General features: G+C 45.3%; 1 protein-coding gene across 12 annotated transcripts; it reads right to left on the bottom strand.

Annotated features, from left to right (window-relative positions):
* LOC139419051 (USO1 vesicle transport factor) lies at positions 1-19,818 on the bottom strand. Of its 12 annotated transcripts, none has more exons than XM_071168917.1 (27): positions 19,569-19,810; positions 16,436-16,522; positions 15,100-15,164; positions 14,796-14,872; positions 14,432-14,443; positions 14,117-14,176; positions 13,398-13,498; positions 12,872-12,974; positions 12,525-12,580; positions 12,123-12,243; positions 11,681-11,859; positions 11,063-11,203; positions 10,829-10,917; positions 10,584-10,738; positions 10,083-10,288; positions 8,891-8,911; positions 6,944-7,054; positions 6,470-6,588; positions 6,016-6,197; positions 5,655-5,776; positions 4,649-4,787; positions 4,222-4,388; positions 3,866-3,940; positions 3,676-3,774; positions 3,408-3,512; positions 2,116-2,331; positions 1-1,781 (listed from the first exon to the last, which is right to left on the bottom strand). In XM_071168917.1, the coding sequence occupies exons 1-27, from the start codon at positions 19,638-19,640 to the stop codon at positions 1,683-1,685; spliced, it is 2,979 nt and encodes a 992-aa protein (XP_071025018.1). In that variant the 5' UTR covers positions 19,641-19,810; the 3' UTR covers positions 1-1,682. The 12 variants fall into 12 exon arrangements, with proteins under 12 accessions (XP_071025018.1, XP_071025026.1, XP_071025021.1 ...); XM_071168916.1 differs by lacking the exon at positions 14,432-14,443 and adding an exon at positions 11,548-11,610 and having other exon boundaries at positions 1,450-1,802; positions 11,744-11,859; XM_071168925.1 differs by lacking the exon at positions 14,432-14,443 and having other exon boundaries at positions 14,788-14,872.

Genomic DNA, 19,818 nt, shown 5'->3' with positions numbered 1-19,818 from the left:
TGCAGTTAATCAAAAAACTTAAACTTTATGCAGAGGCCAGACACAAACAACGGCACTGTTCAAATTAGGGGTCTAGATCTGGATGTTATTGTGACTTGTCCGAAAAGGAACAAAAAAAAAATGCAACTTAAATTCAATATTGCAAAAGCTAAATATTTTAAATTCTTTCCCTAGTAAATGCGATAGAAACTCCATATTGCAAATATTGAAGTACTGTAGTATTTCTCTTTAGCCAGCCATCCTAACTGATATGCTCAATAGGAAAACAGCACATCAATTTGGATTTCAGGCTATTTTCTCCTAGCTTATAATTTTTACTAAAGCGCTTCACACCAAAACTGTAATTCATTAGAGCTATAAAGTGAAATACATTTATACATCTCATTCTTCAAACACAAAAAGTTTGAAAGCGGAACCCAGATGGATGGTCAATATTTCTTATATCAACAATTACGGTCAAATGTCTCTATTCAGAATCAGTATGTATTCACACAAAGAATTCACTTTGGCATAAGGCTAATGTAATATGTATAGAATCAATAGGCAAAAATATGAGGAAACTTTTAAGTCTTTTAAATAACAGGCAGAAACCAGCCCTGTGGGTTTATAGAGGTACTTTAGTAGTTTAGTTGGTTTAAATGTTGGTTTAAAAAGCTCAGCTACTTCTTAAGTTAACACCACTATTGAAATTACATAAAATACTGTTGAAGTGAAATGAGAAATTCCTCTTGTTTTCATCTATGAAACAGATTTAGTCAAAGTTTATAGTAAGTATTCACAAGTATTCCTACAGGCTGTACAGATTTATAGATCATTTTATTTATTTCAATGTGGCTCATAAATTGATAAGTTACAACATTCACACAGAGAAGCTGGACGTCAGGTCACTTGCCAAAAGTTGCAAAAATATCTCTTTTCAATCTTTTTCTATCATCAGCGAACGTTGCAGCATATTGCAGAGCAGTACTGTAGCTGAGGGGTCAAGCTCATATTGGAAACAGTTATGATAGAACACTGACTGAACTGGTGCCAAGAGGGAGAGTGTATACACAGATACATTTGGGGGGGGGGGGGGGGGGGGGGTCATCGAGTACGCTGAGCCTCAAGGACCCTTACAGGTCTTCAACTGGTGGTCTACAGTGCAGTTACCATGGTACCGAAAGAGGCGGTCAAAGAGGGCATCCGTTCGTCCGACTGCGTGGTGTCCGTACATCCGTCCGTCTTCGCCACCCGTTATTTTCTCTAATTCTGCTCGTTCCTCTGAGTGGCGACACTGTGTGGTAGAGTGGAGACTAAGCCTGGTTATTGAATCAATAACTGCATAGGCCTAACATGGCGCTACTGTAGCAGAAACAAAAAGGCCTGAAATGATGCATGAAGAAGTGTCTCTCTGCTGTTTATGTGGTAGAAGATGGCAGAGATGAACACACTGCAACTTTCTTTGGGGAGCTTTGTCACCATCTTGTAATAAAATGAACTCAACATTAAAATGGATGACGCGATCGAGGGATGAAGGGAGGGGTGGAGTAAAGAAGAAGGTAGCATGGTGGGTTGGAGCGATAGAGGGCAATCCATCTCGGTCCATTCTTCCATTTTTCTAATAGTGTATTAGAACAACATGGCTAATGCAGCAATGTCTTTGTTGCCTCGAGTCTGCCACATTTCCATCCCTCTAGAACTCTCTAGTCATTGTTCTCTTCTTCATCCTCCTCCTCATCATCATCGTCGTCATCTTCACCAAATTGGTCCCGGGCGTCTAGCTCATCTTCGTCTTCATCAATCTGTGAGGAGAGGGTCACATTCTAACTAGGGCACAGGGAGTACAGGGACAGTAGGGCTAGCTGGTTAGGACGACAAGTTATGTCCTCATTCAACTACTACACAGGTAGAATGACTCATCACAGCTCTCCAGGAAACCAGCCCTACATGTAACAATGAAATATGAAATATTAGCGTCATCTAAAACCTCAGCATCCAACTAACCTAACATGACCATCGACCTCCACTAAAACCATAATAATAACATAAACCTTTGAACCTCTGAGGTGGAGGATCTTCCTCCGTAGTTTAAGAACACGGTCTAGATCTACAATAGGAACAGATGGTTTCTCTTACCGTCTCTCCCAGGTCTCTGAGACGTTGCTTGAGGTTGAGGATCTTCTGGTCCTGGTCGGCCAGCAGCATGAGGAGGTCGTCCTGTTCCTTCTTGGACTCCTGCACCTCCTGCTGCAGCTTGGTCTTCTCCGTCTGCTCGATGGCCACCGTGCTCTGGGCCGACGCCAACTGCTGCTCCAGCCCCGCATGGCCCTCCCTCAGGCCCCGACACTCCTCCTGGAGGGGGAGAAGAGAGCGAGGTGAGAGAGAGGTAGGACAGCTAACAAGGAAGGGCATGGCTTCAGCATGGCTGTCTGACCAAAAACATTAATAATTCAACTGCATCAGATGTTTTTTTTCTTCACTAGCATTAGAGAGAGGAAGAGAATGCCACATACACGAAGGTCATACTTAAGATGTTGAATAAATGAGCGGTTTCACAACGTCTCAGCCCACCTTTAGCTGGTAACAGTCAGGAGTCAGTTACTAATGGGCTTGATATCACAGGCAGCCCAATTCTGATCTTTGTCGCACTAATTGATCTTTTGACCAATCAGATCAGCTCTGAAAAAGATCTGATGTGATTGGTCAAAAGACCAATTAGTGGAAAAAAGATCAGAATGAGTGTAAAGCAGCCCTGGAGTCAGGCTAACATGAGACGTTTATTCAGCGAGGTGAAACTTGCAGAATGTTAAAGATAGAAATGCAATGTAAGTATAGAGCTGACATGTGATTATTACTATTATTTGACCATGCTGGTCATTTATGACCATTTGAACATCTTGGCCATGTTCTGTTATAATCTCCACCCGGCACAGCCAGAAGAGGACTGGCCACCCCTCATAGCCTGGTTCCTCTCTAGGTTTCTTCCTAGGTTTTGGCCTTTCTAGGGAGTTTTTCCTAGCCACCGTGCTTCTACACCTGCATTGCTTGCTATTTGGGGTTTTAGGCTGGGTTTCTGTACAGCACTTTGAGATATCAGTTGATGTACGAAGGGCTATATACATACATTTGATTTGACATGACCCTCTAGTCTACAAAACAGACAATCAGGTTGTTCTATACCCCTCAAACTCAACTCTGGACCTTGAAGCCAGTTCCACTGCATTTGTTTCATTGTTCCCCTCTAATCAGGGGCTGATTTAGACCTGGGACACCAATTAATTATGAGGTAGAACAGAAAACCAGCAGGTTCAGGATCTTGTAGGGTAAGAGTCTAGTACCCCTGTTCAATACATTTGTATCTGAACGCTGCTCACTTCTGAACAGACAGCAGCTACCTACAGAGATGTGAGGTTGTGACAGTGCAGTACCTTAAGTCTCTCTGCCTCTGTGGTCTGAGCAGCCAGCCTGCTCTCCAGTTCAGATACTGTAACTGTGTCTGCCGAGCTCTCACTGCTGGAGGCCGGGGCCGAGGACTGAGAGAGGGGAGAGAGAGAGAGAGAGATATATATAGAGACTGGTCACAACATATACATGTGGGGGTCTACAACAGTTGGAGTAAAGTATGACAGGCCATGTTTGTATGTAACAGCCTTAAGACGTCTCAAGACACGGTGATGGCTGGTTCTGAGTACTCACCACTGCCTCAGCTCTCCTGATGAGCTCCAGTCTCTCTGTCTGCAGCTGGCTGATCTCTGCACACTGAGCCTGGACACGACTCCTCAACGACTCCACCTCCTGGTGGGAACAACCAGCAGTAACTCCATCAGTATAATTTCTCTATACTCATGTCTGTTCTACACATGTTCTGTCTGTGGTTGGGTCTTACCCCGAGAAGCTCTGTGTTGTCGGACCCTCCTGCTCCACCTTCTGCTGTCAGTGCTGCTGCTGCCGCCCCGCACCTCTACAAGACATCACAACCATTACAACTATTAGAACAGGAAGTGGTCAACGGCTGAGACGTCCCATCTGAAATGATAAAGCAGCACTCGGGTATCATCAACCACCATTCAGATCTACTAACACACAAAAGATAATGAATCAGTCTGTCATTCTTCAGGTCCAGCTTGTCCGATTCCAGTAACATCCATGACACATGACATTTACACAGAACTCTTATCAACACAGGGAGGGATAAACTAAAGACATTTTTCTGATATGTGATTCACCCCCCCAAAAACACACCAGTGTGTTGATGAGTGAGTCCTTGTCGCTGAGCTGTGTGTGTTGTAGTGTGTGTTGTCTGCGGAGCTCCTCCACCTCCTCTCTGAGCTGGCTCAGCTCCTCTGAGTGGAGCCCATTAACGTGAGCTCCCTCTCCCTGGCTGGAGGACAGACCCTGGCTGTCTTTACCTGGACACAACACAGTCAGTCATTATTACAGCTACAATCCTATTTATAAATCAACAAGTGCAGTCGCAACAAGTCTGCATCAGTAATACATCTCAATTTCCACTACCATTATAGACTGTGTCAATTCCATATAAATAATTCCATGTGCCTAACCCCCACAAATCATTAGCAATTTAGCCAAGCACGATGTTGCTCTCTTGTTTCCCAGTGGATCGAGGCACACTTTTTTTGCTGTGTAATACCAGGTTATCCTACAGTACCTAGTTTCAGCTTGAGTATGTTGTACTGGTCTTTGTGTTGCTGGATCTGGGACTGCTGCTGTGTGATCTGATTCTGCATCTGTTCACTGTTCAGAGACAGGGTGGAAACCTGCTCCCTCAGCTCCTGGATCTGGGTGTCCTGGTTGAGAGATGACAGACACTTCTTTAATGACTATAGAGACATTGGCCAAAACACACAAGTAGACCTTTTAGGGTAACGGGATCGGTCCGTTGAATATTGTATGAAATGGGTTGTGTGGTTGTGGCCCGGCGAGTGTACCTTACTGTAATAGTTTTCCATTAAAAATGGACAAAAATAGCTTTTTAGATTTCTCAAGCAAGAATTTAGCGAGGACTGTCTGGGAGTAGTCCGAATGTGGTTTGGAAACCTGAAAACTAGCTGTTATTGGCAGAGAGGTTTGGAACTCTTTGTTATTGGTCTATTAAACAATATAAAAGTTACCGCCTGGTGATGTCACCAGGCAAGCCAAAACTACCGCCCATGCAAAGCTGCTGATTAGAAGGTCCTGTGCAGAGTGTATTTTTCAACCGGAAACTATCAGGAAATAACACTGATCAAATGTTCACACACTTTTACAGTGTTAGTTTCATCAGATGTTGTAAAATATGATATAAAACACAGGGGAAAAAATGCCTTTTGAATGCAAGCAGCCTTTAAACTGAGTGTAGAGGGTGTATATAAACTTGTGATGATTGAAAGCATGGCGAGTTGGTTTCTGATGTGTGTGTGTGTGTGTGTAGAAAGCCAGTATGAGGGTTTGCGGACAGGCTAGAATGAAAGGCGGCCGGTGTGTGGGACAGAACATATATGTAGGGTTCAAAAAGTACTTAAAACCATGACAAGGAATAACCCAAGGAGGGGTTATAGTATAGCATTTAATCCATGCTCAAAATAATACAAAAAGTTAAAGTTAAAGCGCTAATAAAGATGTAAAAAACAGGGCACACGTTTCAGCCTTATGCTTAATAGTGTGAGGCCAGTTACCTGATCTCTGATGAGATCTTTGTACTGGATGACGATGCTGTCGTGTTGCTCCAGAGTCTTCTTCACCTCCTCCTCCTTCTTCTCCTCCTCGCTGGTCTTGTGGACCGCTTTCGTTATCACGCCTGTGGACGGACACACACACCATTAACAGTGGCAAAACCAGCCAAGAGAAGAGCAAAGAAGACACCAACACAAACAGAGTTTTGATTTGTGGTTCTGGTTGTACTTGGCTTAGAGTCAAATCAAACTTTATTGGTTGGGTACACGGATTTGAAGATGTTATCGCAGGTGCATCGAAATGCTTGAGGTTGTGGTTGTATTTTGGTTAGGTTATGGTATAATGGAGGTTACTTATGCCAACCTTCCAGTTCTTTGACCAGCTTGGTGAACTCGTGGTCAAACAGCATCTGTTCAGGGGAGGGGAAGACGGGCTGGGGCTTCTGTGCAGCGCGGGAGTACAGCTCGTGTTTAGTGACGAAGCCCAGCTTCTCCACAAAGTTCTCCTTCCCAATGCGCTTCTCGATCAGCTGCTTCAGCTTCTCTCTGGGGGAGGACAAGACAGGCAGGGTTAGCATTAAGGGAAGGAAAAGGGGGAAACCTAGTCAGTTGCACAACTGAACGCATTCAACAGGCGTTAATATTTGGGTAGAAGATGTCATACTTGATGTAGTTTTAACTGCGGTTATGAGAGGTATGAGAGTGAGAGGATGCATTAGTATGAGGGTTAGTACGTTCTACTTGGTGTAGTTATTATGAGGGTCGTAGTTAGATATAACTACACCAAGTAGTACAAGGGTCGCAGTTAGATGTCATACTTGGTGTAGTTCTCCAAAGAGTTGTCGTTGTAGTAGATGCAGATACCCAGTAGGAGGGCACAAAGGCCCTGCACCAGCCTCTCATCCTCCCCCAGGTTCTCAGAGATCTGACCTGTCAGCTACAGGGCATCAGGGGTCAAGGGTCACAGCAACATAGGGGATTTAATGGCAACAAGGCCTTTCTCAAGATAATTTTCAATGAAACAATACACTGGTGCATGCATTGGCATCCACTGTGTAGCGTTGATCTCTCTTATTCTCTTAGCAACACAAGACATAGGGCCTCAGGAACTTCCATGCAATAATGTATGCAATATCCAACACTATCCTGTATGTGGGGAACGAACACAGAGAGGAGTTGGTTATAGGACAGACTGCACGAACAGGCTAACAGTAGATATTCCAGCCATCTGAGTAAAAGGAAGTGCAATAGAACAGTGATGTGGAGCTAGTTGGTTTGTTGAAGGAGGATACGAAGGGGACGTTCTCCTGGTTGTGCAGGAAGTGTGTGACAGCGATGGGACAGTTACTGATCCAGGTACACAGTAGCATGAGGAGACCGACCCGTGTCTGCACTTTACTGCCCTGTGGATGAGACGCACACACACAGTCTTAAGAAACACACTCACAAATATAGCACCGTCACAACAGCATAGGGGTGAGTAAAAGGTATTGAACATGAACATTGTGTACAGAGCCTGATGATGGCCTGGGATCCAGGACTTCAACCCCTCAGCAAAACAAGACTCATGTAAGGTTTAGTCTAGTGCTGGACCACATCCTGGTCTCTGTGTCAGAACAGAACTCCTCCTCAACATGGAGAGTAAATTAATTTAGCTGGGTTCAATTCAAACGCCTGTCCCCCCACATTATAATGAGGGATGTCTTATTTTTCCTGTTTAAGACAACTTGTCATTGCATCTCCTTCTGTCCAATTAAATCTCCTGAATATCTCCGGACGACAAGTTTGATTTAAACCAACCAAATAAACAGCATTTTAAGGGCGAACAAAATGAATTGATATTTCTAAACTTAACCACTGCGCCACCCGGGAGGCCCAATATGAACATTATTAATAAACCAGGGTTAGCTTAGGTCAAACATGCAGTGAATTTTATAGGATGACCCGAGTTAGTTCAGATCCTGTTAAAAACAACCTTTTCAGGAGCCTTAAGTGTTCAACAATATGCTGTTACTGTAGCAACGGCCTTGGTTACCATCACTACCTGCACCACAAAAGGATGATGAAACTCCTCTGCAGCTTAGCTAAGCAGGTGATACAACAGGACTGATGAAAATGTTACTGCATGGAAGGAATATAATAGCATTTTGGCACATTCGTCATCCTCTACACAATCCACAAGAGCCCAAATCTAACCATTTAGGCATTCACATACAAAAATAACTAAGATATCAAGCTGAGGCACGGCTGCTAAATGTAGCTGACAACACATGCAAAGCTAAAGCCTCTGTGTAGTGAGTCTTTAGGAGTGGCGACCACAAAGAGAAACGGATGATAATAAAGTGGCTTTACAGTCCCCATGCATGGTCATGGGAATAAGAAGAAAGGCTGCTGGCGTAATGATATGCAGTGAGTGATGGGCACTATTGAGTTACCACACGTAAACTGCATAGTTCAGGCATGTTTGTGTGCCAAAAGGCACCATATTCCCTATACAGTGCACTACTTTTGACCAGAGCCCTGGGCTGTGTACTATAAAAGGAAAAGCGTGCCATTTGGGAGGCAATGCAGACCTCTCCTGTTGTGAGGGCGATGAAGGGTGTGAGAAAGGAAAGAGGGTTCATTCCAAATGGAGGTCAGTAAGTGACAATAAATAGTAAAGATGACATGGCATACTATCAAACCATAAGGAAAATCACCTTTTCAGATTTCGCCTCCAATGGGGACGTAATGCAAAAAACACCAAATGTTTGAGAAAGGGGGGGTGGGAGGAGAAAAAAAAGGGGGAACACAAACGATCACAATAGTTAATTGGAGAATCTTTGGCCCCGGGTGAAACGGTACGTTTTATAACGGATAGTGCTGCCACCTAGAGTACAGGAGGAGAAATAGCAGTGGTGAAAATAATAATGCCAGTAACCCCTCTCACAAGAGATCAATAGCGGAACAGACAGAGTACCAGTGGTTGCTGCATCCTTCCAGGACAGTCAAGTCCCCATAGAACGGACACAGCAAGGGGGTCAAGGGTCAAAGCATGGGATTATGGGAGTTGGGGGGGGGGGGTCAGTACCAGTATAGAACTCGACAAACACGGGTGAGATAGGCAGAGGGCTTTAGGCACGAAAACAAAACAGGGAAGCCAAAACGTAACCCCCAACGTAAGGAGCATATAGGAGGATCCTGCTGATGCCAAAGCAAAACCATGACAGACAGGTGCTGCCCACACCCCAGATACTCACCCTCCGGTTGATCTTATCCCCCTGCAAAACCACAACAACCTTACGTGACACTTGGCAACTTCAAACACAAGCAACAGGTTGACTGTCTGAGAACCACTCCCCACTACTCCCCACTACTGTGGTCAAATGACAGCCTATTCAAAGGTAGTGTACTGTAAAGGGAATAGGGTGCCATTTGGGAGCCATAACATGACAAAGGTGACCTGAAAACCTGGAGTGACAAATTATCAACTATTTGAATCTAAGGCAATACTTTCAACCCAGACAGAGACACCTTACAACCCAGACAGAGGCACCTTTCAACCCAGACAGAGACACCTTTCAATACCAGACAGAGACACCTTTCAATACCAGACAGAGACACCTTTCAATACCAGACAGAGACACCTTTCAATACCAGACAGACACCTTTCAATACCAGACAAAGACACCTTTCAAACCAGACAGAGACACCTTTCAAACCAGACAGAGACACCTTTCAAACCAGACAGAGACACCTTTCAAACCAGACAGAGACACCTTTCAAACCAGACAGAGACACCTTTCAAACCAGACAGAGACACCTTTCAAACCAGACAGAGACACCTTTCAATACCAGACAGAGACACCTTTCAATACCAGACAGAGACACCTTTCAATACCAGACAGAGACACCTTTCAATACCAGACAGAGACACCTTTCAATACCAGACAGAGACACCTTTCAAACCAGACAGAGACACCTTTCAAACCAGACAGAGACACCTTTCAATACCAGACAGAGACACCTTTCAATACCAGACAGAGACACCTTTCAATACCAGACAGAGACACCTTTCAATACCAGACAGAGACACCTTTCAATACCAGACAGAGACACCTTTCAATACCAGACAGACACACCTTTCAATACCAGACAGACACACATTTCAAACCAGACAGAGACACCTTTCAAACCAGACAGAGACACCTTTCAATACCAGACAGAGACACCTTTCAATACCAGACAGAGACACCTTTCAAACCAGACAGAGACACCTTTCAAACCACCCTCTCTGTTGCTTATGTTTCACTAATAAGACTTTCAAAATGGCACTTTTAGTTTTCAAACTAATATTTCAGCTACAACTCTCCCGCTATGATGCTAACCCTTTGGTCCAGTCTGACCACTCCCCCCGCGTAGCATGTTAGCCTGTCTATCTGTGTGGTGTACCTGTGAGAGGATGTTGGTACACTGCTGCAGCAGGGAAACGGGGGGCTTGCCCAGGCTGGTGGCCAGCTGCACACGGAGGAGCTGCTCTTTCTGGGTCAGGTTGTCCTGCAGGGCGTGGGCCAGGGCCACTGCAGCACACCAGTTAGACAGTGAGTCAGCCGAGAACAGGCCCCCACACAGCAGCTGGCCCGCCGAGATGGAGTTGGCTGAGGAGGGAGAGAGCCGGAGGGAGAGAGCCGGAGGGAGAGAGCCGGAGGGAGAGAGCCGGAGGGAGAGAGCCGGAGGGAGAGTGCCGGAGGGAGGGGGAATAAAGCAATAGATATATGTACAACATTTAACCCTCAGTTCTATTATATTTTTGCACTAGAGAATAATAAGCAAATAACCTACAGTATATTAGTCATAAGTAACATTTTATTACATGCAATCTACAGTTGTACAGTGTGGTCATAACCTTGTAATAACACATTCAGTATGGAGGTTCAGTGTAACTGAACTGACCGTCAATGGTGGAGGGCAGGAGGGTGGCTACGATCTCCCCCTGTCCCTTCTGGTTCTTGTAGAGAAAACACTGGAAGCAGTAGAGAACGGCACAGCGCAGCACGAACGGCTGCCTCTCGTTGACCATGGACATCAGCAGCACCACTATGGCAGGTCTGGAATCAGGGGATAAGGGTTTTTAGAGATTACCTTCACTCGGTGGCTGTGCTACAACTGATTACAGTCCTCTGTCTGGGGGAACTCACCTTGGGGGGTTGGAGGGAGCGTTGACAGATGCAAAGTAGTCCTGGTTGATCTGTGAGCCGCGGATCACCTCCGATACAGTGTTGATGGTCTGAAAGGAGAAAGACAGAGTGACATAGTGGTACAAACACAAAGCACGCATCAGTATGAACAACAGTAACCACTGATCTAACACAATAAGTAGAAAGAAAGAAAAGAAAGGCTTTTTGGTCCACTCCAACAGTCTTCTACGTTACCTCAGTGAGTATGTCAGCAGGCACGCCAGTGGCCATGAGGATGGTGCAGAGCTGCTGCAGCAGGCCACACTGGTACATTGACTTCTGACAACTACTGGTGGCTCCAGGAGAGTTGACCGGGGAGACCATGACTCGCACCAACTGGACCAGAGAAGAGATGGAGAGATGAGACGCAGTGCTACGGTGAACATACTCTACACCACAACAAATCCTGGCCATGCGTGGCACAGTGAACTGCACAGACCCTAATAGTTGAGCATAACGGACCATCACACTGCTCTGTCAACTGCTCAGGGCTCAAAACTCCCATTCTCCCTGAATTACATGTAACACCAGGACTGTGGTGTCCTACCTGCAGCATGAGGTGGAGGTTGGTGACCTTTTGGGCGGACCAGCCAGAGTTGTCGTCTCCCACCTCGAACCAGGGCTCAAAACTCCCATTCTCCCTGAATTAAATGTAACACCAGGACTGTGGTGTGTCCTACCTGCAGCATGAGGTGGAGGTTGGTGACCTTCTGGGCGGACCAGCCAGAGTTGTCGTCTCCCACCTCGAACCAGGGCTCAAAACTCCCATTCTCCCTGAATTAAATGTAACACCAGGACTGTGGTGTGTCCTACCTGCAGCATGAGGTGGAGGTTGGTGACCTTCTGGGCGGACCAGCCAGAGTTGTCATCTCCCACCTCGAACCAGGGCTTCATCCTCTGGATGTAGGAGCCCTCCTTGAAGAAGTTCTGGTTGGAGCTGTTGTTCTTCAGCAGGTTGACGAGCAGCAGGAGACAGTCCTCCACTACGATACCTGGACAGAGACAAGATGGAGGGTGGACTTCTGTCAAGAAATGTGTGAAGATTGTTGATTTTATCGCTTAAAATTGTATTTATTAAGAAATGGATTCATTGCCAATTTTCTAGAGTGCAAGTATGGAGAGTGGATGTTGGCCAGTGTGAGTGAACTGAAATGTCATTTTAAATCAAATCAAATGTAATTTATTTAGAAATGGATTCATTGATTGCCAATTAGCTTGAGTGTATATATGGCACGACTACTCCATTCGACTTTACCTCCATCACTGCTGCCCTCCTCTGTTATGATATCTAGGAGACGCTCGAAAGCGTTCTCAAACGCCACGATCTTCTGGATGGCCGCGTTGCCTTTGGTCAGCTGCTGCAGCAACAGGAGACCCTGAGGGAATACGATCAAAGTAGCTCTGATGTAGTGATCATATATCCAGAGAAACAGAAACAACAAGCCCAGGAATAAGACCAGCTAGTATGATTTTGGGCTGGTTTCCCAGAAACAAGACGCGCTTTTTTTAGTCGAAGACTTCACCCGTGTCTGGGAAACCGGCCCAATGTCTTGTATCAGCAGAAAGATAAGATAGCAGATTGTAGCTTGTTCCTGTGGCTTTACGGTCTTACTACTAAAGACCATCTGAAGCAGCAGTCAGTAGGAGTAGTACTCACATCATTACGGATGACTTCTCTGGAGTCAGCTAATAGGTCCATCAGTCTAGAAACACCTGCAGGGGAGAGAGACGGACCATTCACAACATACAACTCAGAGACCAGCCAGGCAAATCAGCCAGAAAATAACTCTAATTAGCGTACTTGACCATTAGTAGTCATATGCTCTAGGGAAGAAAATAGACAAGACTAACACTTCTTGTCATACTACTTCACCAGTGAGAGAGAAACAAATGTTGAGAGGATAAATCAAACCACAACAGCTGATTTTGGGTCAGTTGTTGGTGTGGGCTGATGTCAGACAATTCAGCAGCAGCTGATTCCAGGTCATTTGTTAAAGGACTCACCCATAGGGCTGACCAGGATGACGCCCTGGACCTGGTTACACTGGTTCTTCAACAGAGCGGTGAGCAGCTTCACTCCTGGCCACCGCACGTGGAAGTCAAACTCCTGAAACAGGCAGGAAGTCAGTGTCACAGGCAGGGAATCAGTGTCACAGGCAGGGAATCAGTGTCACAGGCAGGGAATCAGTGTCACAGGCAGGGAATCAGTGTCACAGGCAGGGAATCAGGGTCACAGGCAGGGAATCAGGGTCACGGGCAGGGAATCAGGGTCACAGGCAGGGAATCAGGGTCACAGGCAGGGAATCAGTGTCACAGGCATGGTGGGAAATAAACCACACCCTTGTAATCCTGTATATAAACAGTACAGATTTGAGGCTTATGCTTATATTCTTAAATCTGAAACCAGCTGGTCTGAAAACCACCATGCACAATGGGTCTCCAGGTCTGGTTAACACTGAGACCATGGGTTAGAGACTACTAGCTTTCATAAAAGACACAACGTAGATGTTTGGGTCTCTGGTCTGTTTACCTCTAACAGAGTCAGTAGTAGTGTCACGTTCTCAGAGTCGCCGAGGAACTTGTCAGTGAACAGGACTCCCAGGTCTTCCTCCTGCTTCTGGGCGTTCTCATCTGAAAAGGTCAAAGGTCACAAGGTTTAAAGACCTCTGGGTGTGCCATGTTAGGCAGGTAGTTGCCCCGAGACATGGCTACTATTAGCGAGAGGGGAGGTGTTAGGGCACGGTGAATTGGTTCACATCCAGTCTAAAAGCACACAAAAGTACTGGAGCATCGTATTATAGACAACACACTCAATTATCTAGGGTTCTAGGCTAAATATAATATTTCACATCAAGAACAACCAGATGAGACGTTCTGCAATACTAGAATAACCTCACCACAGTGAACATGGTTTAAAATGTACAACTGTGAGGAAGAGGATGCTTTGGGAATCTAACATTCCTCTTTTGGAATCAAAACTTCTTCGTCCCAACATCCCGTGCAGAGTGATTTGCGTTTGACTAGATATGCTAATTGCGAGGAAAACAAGAAGAGCAATGGGAAGATAAACACTGCAGGACAGGAGAGAGGCTGAGGTAGGAGTGGTATTAGTGACATGTTATTACCACCCAGTCATTACTATATTAAACCATACTTCCCAGTCCAACACATTTTAGTGAGGTTAGTTCAGTTGACTAGAAAGAGTCACCACACCATGGGGGCTAGTTAGTCTACAGAGCTAGTACTGACCAGACACAGGCACGTTCTTATGCTTCCCTGAGACAGGGATAGGGGGTGCGGCCGCCATGTCTGTAAGAAGGGGGGAGTGCAAGAGATTGAAGCCCCATCCAAGTCAGATGATTCGACTCGTACACAATACATAAATATATCCCTAGTGTTTGTTAATGGGTTCTGCCAAAGCACTGCATTTCAGACTAACAACCTACTGTGCACCACAGGACAGCTAGAAATCAAAACAACCCGCGGAGAAGAACGATGCATATCATTTACAAGAAGCGTCACTAGTGGTTAGGGGGGGACGTCATGCACAAACAAGAGTTTTACCTTCAGATTCGTCTGTAGAGTTATAACATGAAAGAGAAGAGAGAGATGACAATCTTTACATACATAGCAATTAACATCGAGAGAGAGAGAAATGGGGCGAGTGTGGAAGAGGGCGACAGGGTCCATTTTGATTTGAAGTCCAATTAATTGGCAGTAATTGAACTCAATTACACATGCTATTGTTACTAGGACAGGGCTTGCTTGTTGTCATTCAAAAGCATTTTTCCCAAAAAGGAAGATTGTTTTTAACTGCATGTTCAAAAACAGAGGCTCCGCTCTATAACAAAATACTAAATTATTGACAGTTCTGGGGCCTGTTCACAACCCTCTGTGGAAGAGGACTAGGTTTTTAACACCTAAACACCTTGTTCCTCCTCTTCATCGTTGCAGATGATATTATAGAGTGTGTCCAAAGCGTAGCCAAGGATTTCAGAGTCCGACCTGCAGAAAATGGGAGGGGTAGGATATCAACACAACAAGCACTGCTTTCGTCCCCTAAGTCCCTGAAATATTAAGTACTCTTAGCAACGACCGAGCACCATGCAAAACGCTGGCCTTAAATCACCCCACCACACTATTACAATGTGCTAGAGAGCAGCAGAGGGCAAGGGATAAGTATAAAGCTCTTAAATCATAAAAACACACACACACACACACAAAAAACATACCTGTCAGTTTGCAGTATGTGAACCAGGTGGTCCATAGCCTGAGTGCCAACTTCCAAGCGATATTTCTACAAATCAAAACCAACAGTCAAGTCAGGAGAACAGTAAGTGATTGTTTCCCCCTAGGCAGCCCTTGGATCAGAGAGGATGTGACTTTTTGCTTTAACTCAAAGCTATGCCTGTTTTGCCCCCGTGCTCCCCCTAACTGTTGATATGCCGCCCGTGTCTGCATGAACAATACACGTTTTGGCTCCACACATGACCTTAGGCATAAGTATAATACATTCTGAAAGCAGAGTTAAATAACAGAACAGTGGTTTGCTTTGTGACATCTCTGATCTGATAAGACAAACCTGTGTGATTAGTTACCCCTCAACGTTGAGTAGAACCTACTGGGGCCAAACAGAGCTAATGCAATTCAACAACTCCCAGCTCTAGCTGGTCTGTTTCTCTGGCTAGCGTTGTTTTTCCCTGGTCTGTGTGTGACCCCATACCCCTAAACCCCTTATTCATGCCTGATAAACTCATTACTCATGGTTGACGAGGCAGCTAGTGGCCAGTCAGTCAGTTATGGCCGAGAGGTCTCTAGACCTTTAATACAGTAGAGAGTAGGGACTGAGGGAATGAGTCAGATTTTCAGCAAGGCTGTATGTCAATAATTGCCTTCTTTTCCTCAACATTGCTTTTTATTTTTTTTAAGAGAACTGGACCAGTGAACGCAAGGAGCCAACCAATAGGTACCCTCCTTATTCATTGGTTGCACATTTCGTCACAATACTGTTTGGAACGTTCATTTTAAATTTGATGAAATTGTCATTAGCCCCCGTTCAGAAAGACTACCATCTGTCAGACATCAATATGCTGCGGCATCTGTAGAATGTTGATAACAATGGCAACGATGCGACCAAGTGACAGAGGTGCAACCCATGAATTCCTACATTACCTTCCCCAGTCTTTCTTTCCTGATCAGTGTATGGAGGAAAGGTGGCAAAATAATGAGGTGATTTAAGAGGATTGAGACAGGGCCCATCCCAGACTATTTAGATAGAGCCTGAGGATGAGTACACAGAGTGGGGGTGATAAGGGGATGTGTCCCTGCTCACAAGATAACGAACATCAAAAGAGAACTCTAGCGATGTTCACTTAAAACAATGCACAGGAGAAAAGCTCATATTTAGATAAGGTCTAGGCTCATCATAAACGGTCTCTGCAGCCTCAATGCTTTAACACGTATTTATCAATAATGAGTAACAATTGACAGTGTAACAATGGTACAATCATGACAACAATAGTGCATCAGTGTAAATATAGAGATTAGCCTAATGCAATTGTCTCCTACCTTTGAGAGCGATTTAAGGGCTCGGACAGCGTCCCTGCGGTCCTCCAGGAGTGTGGAGGAGGCCACACGGTCACACAGCTTATGGATCTGTGGTTCAATCAAAATCATTCATGGTTAATACAACATGTTAAGGGAAAGGATCAACAGCTGCACCATGGAGAGCATCCTGACTGGTTGCATCACCGCTTGGTATGGCAACTGCTCAGCCTCCGACCGCAAGGCACTACAGAGGGTAGTGCGAATGGCCCAGTACATCACTGGGGCCAAGCTTCCTGCCCTCCAGGACCTCTACACCAGGCAGTGTCAGAGGAAGGCCCTAAAAATTGTCAAAGACTCCAGACACACTAGTCAGACTGTTCTCTCTGCTAACGCACGGCAAGCGGTACCGGAGCACCAAGTCTAGGTCCAAGAGGCTTCTAAACAGCTTCTACCCCCAAGCCATAAGACTCCTGAACATCGAGTCAAATGGCTACCCAGACTATTTGCATTCCCCCCCTCTTTACACCACTGCTACTCTCTGTTGTCATCTATGCATAGTCACTTTAATAACTCTACCTACATGTATATACTACCTCAACTAACCGGTGCTCCTGCACATTGACTCTGTATCGGTATCCCTCTGTATATAGTCTCGCTATTGTTATTTTACTGCTGCTCTTTAATTACTTGTTAATCCTGTTAATCCCCTAACCAACAACTGCATTGTTATTATGGGCTCATAAGTAAGCATTTCACTGTAAGGTCTACTACACCTGTTGTATTCGGCGCATGTGACTGATACAAATTGATAGGGGATACCTAGTCAGTTGCACAAGTGAATCCATTCATTTAACCCAACTACTCTGAATCAGAGAGGTGCGGGGGGCTGGCATAGTCGACATCCACATCATCATCAGCAGAGTAGCAGTTGTTGGGAGTTAACTGCCAGGTCAGAAATGCAGATTTTTCCACCTTGCTGGCAAAAAAAACAGCGACCTTTTGCTTACTGGCCCAACGCTCTTAACCACTAGGCTACCTACCATCCCCTGTAACCACGTACTGATACATAGACTTACATCCACTGCAGATTCAGCCAAAGTTCAGCCAAATCAAATGTTATTTGTCACATGCTTCGTAAACAACAGGTGTAGACTAACAGTGAAGTGCTTACTTACAGGCCCTTCCCAACAATGTAGAGAGAAAGAAAATAGAAAAGCAATAACAAGTAATAATAAATACACAATGAGTAGCGATAACTTGGCTCTACACACGGGGTACCAGTATCGAGTCGATGTGCAGGGGTACGAGGTCATTAAGGTAGATATGTACATATACCTAGGAATATAGAGACTAGGTAATAGGATAGCAATGTGTGTGAGGAGTCAAAAAAGTTAGTGCAAAAAGGGTCAATGCAGATAGTCCGGGAAGCTATTGGGTTAACTATTTAGAAGTCTTATGGCTTGAGGGTAGAAGCTGGTCAGGGTCCTGTTGGTTCCAGACTTGGTGCATCGGCACCGCTTGCCGTGCGGTAGAACAGTCTATGACTTGGGTGGCTGGAGTAGAGTCTGACAATTTTTAGGGCCTTCCTGTGACACCGCCTGGTATAGAGGTCCTGGATGGCAGGGAGCTCGGCCCTAGTGATTTACTGGGCTGTACGCACTAGCCTCTGTAGCGCCTTGCGGTCAGATGCCAAGCAGTTGCCATACCAGGCGGTGAGGCAGCCAGTCAAGATGCTCTCAATGGTGCAACTTTGAGCATGAGGGCCCATGCCAAATCTTATCAGCTTCCTGAGGGCGAAGAGGCATTGTTGTTCCATCATGACTGTTGGTGTGTTTGGACCATGATAGATCCTTACTGATGTGGACTCCGACGAACTTGAAGCTCTCGACCCACTCCACCTCAGCCCTGTTGATGTGAACTGGGCGTGTGTTCGGCCCTCCATTTCCTGTAGCCCACGATCAGCTCCTTTGTCTTGCTCACGTTGAGGGCGAGGTTGTGGTCCTGGCACCACACTGCGGGTCTTTGACCTCCTCCCTATAGGCTGTCTCATGCACTGTTGGCATGTCTTCCTCCCTCCTTCTCTACTGCACCTGTTGTTTCAACCTCAATGCTCGGCTATGAAAAGCCAACTGGCATTTACTCATGAGGTGCTGACCTGTTGGACCCTCTACAACCACTGTGATTATTATTTTACCCTGCTGGTCATCTATGAACATCTTGAAGATCAATCTGGTCGTATGGCCATGTGCTCTTATAATCTCCACCCCTGGTACCTCAAGGTTTCTACCTAGGTTCCTGCCTTTTTATGGAGTTTTTCCTAGCCACCATGCTTCTACATCTGCATTGCTTGCTCTTTGTGGTGTTTTAGGCTGGGTATCTGTATAAGCACTTAGTGAAATCTGCTGATGTAAAAAGGGCTTTATAAATACATTTTATTGATTGATTACAGAGATTTATATCTATTACTAATTGATAGGCACCATTCAAATTGAAATGCCTTCTTTTGATAGCAGCCTGAGATATGTCACACACATTCTCTTGTTTGGTGAAGGGACTTAAATATATCAAGGTCAAGCAGCCCCTCCCATTCTGTCATCACAAAAGGAATGCCAGCAGAGATCCATTCACAAACAATGGATTCACGTAGAATTTGGCTGTGTTTTTGGTTTGTGAACTGCAATCCAAGTAGCCATATAGTCTCACCCAGATGACAGTAAACAGTTGGATGTATGCAAAGTATGTAAACTATCACATACGAAGACATCTGCTCATTTAGTGGCAGCAGGTCATGTCAATCTTTTTCTTCCCAAAAAACGCTGATAGCTCAAGAATATGAGCAGGCTACACACGTTCAATTGTTGTCCTGTGCCAATTGGGCTAACCAGCTTAGCTAGCAAACTCTGCAGAAATGTTTGCGTCAATCACTGTATTGATTGACACATTATGTCTGTGCTCGTGAGGCTGGTTGTATAGTGAGTGCACTGTTACAAGGCCTACACCGGTCTTTCAGCCTGGAAAACGTGAAAGTGAACTAATTTGCCTGTACAGCAACTATTAACTACACACACTTATCCTAAGATTCGGTCCACCAGGTTGTGTGTGTGACATTAGCTAACTTGTTAGCCTAACATGCTAGACGAGTTTCGTTTCTCACCGTCTCTGCTCCAGTCGGCTGTGGCCCCGCGGGTTGTCCACCCATCACTCCCCTGAAAAAATTCATTGTCATCGACGTCCTCTTGGAAATTTGTTCGCAATTCCAACGGTATAAAATAAAATTTGAAAGGGTTTCTGCCGTGATGGGCCTTGTGTAATAATGTAAACGCGTCTAAATGTTGATTTTTACACTGTACACAACCTCCTGGACCGACCCCGGAACTTGAGTGACATTTAGCCAATGCGCAAGC

The sequence above is a fragment of the Oncorhynchus clarkii genome, chromosome 10 (genome assembly GCF_045791955.1).
Source record: "Oncorhynchus clarkii lewisi isolate Uvic-CL-2024 chromosome 10, UVic_Ocla_1.0, whole genome shotgun sequence".
NCBI lineage: Eukaryota > Metazoa > Chordata > Actinopteri > Salmoniformes > Salmonidae > Oncorhynchus > Oncorhynchus clarkii.
The sequence above is the reverse complement of the archived record's forward strand: the minus strand, read 5'-3'. Positions and strand labels throughout refer to the sequence as shown.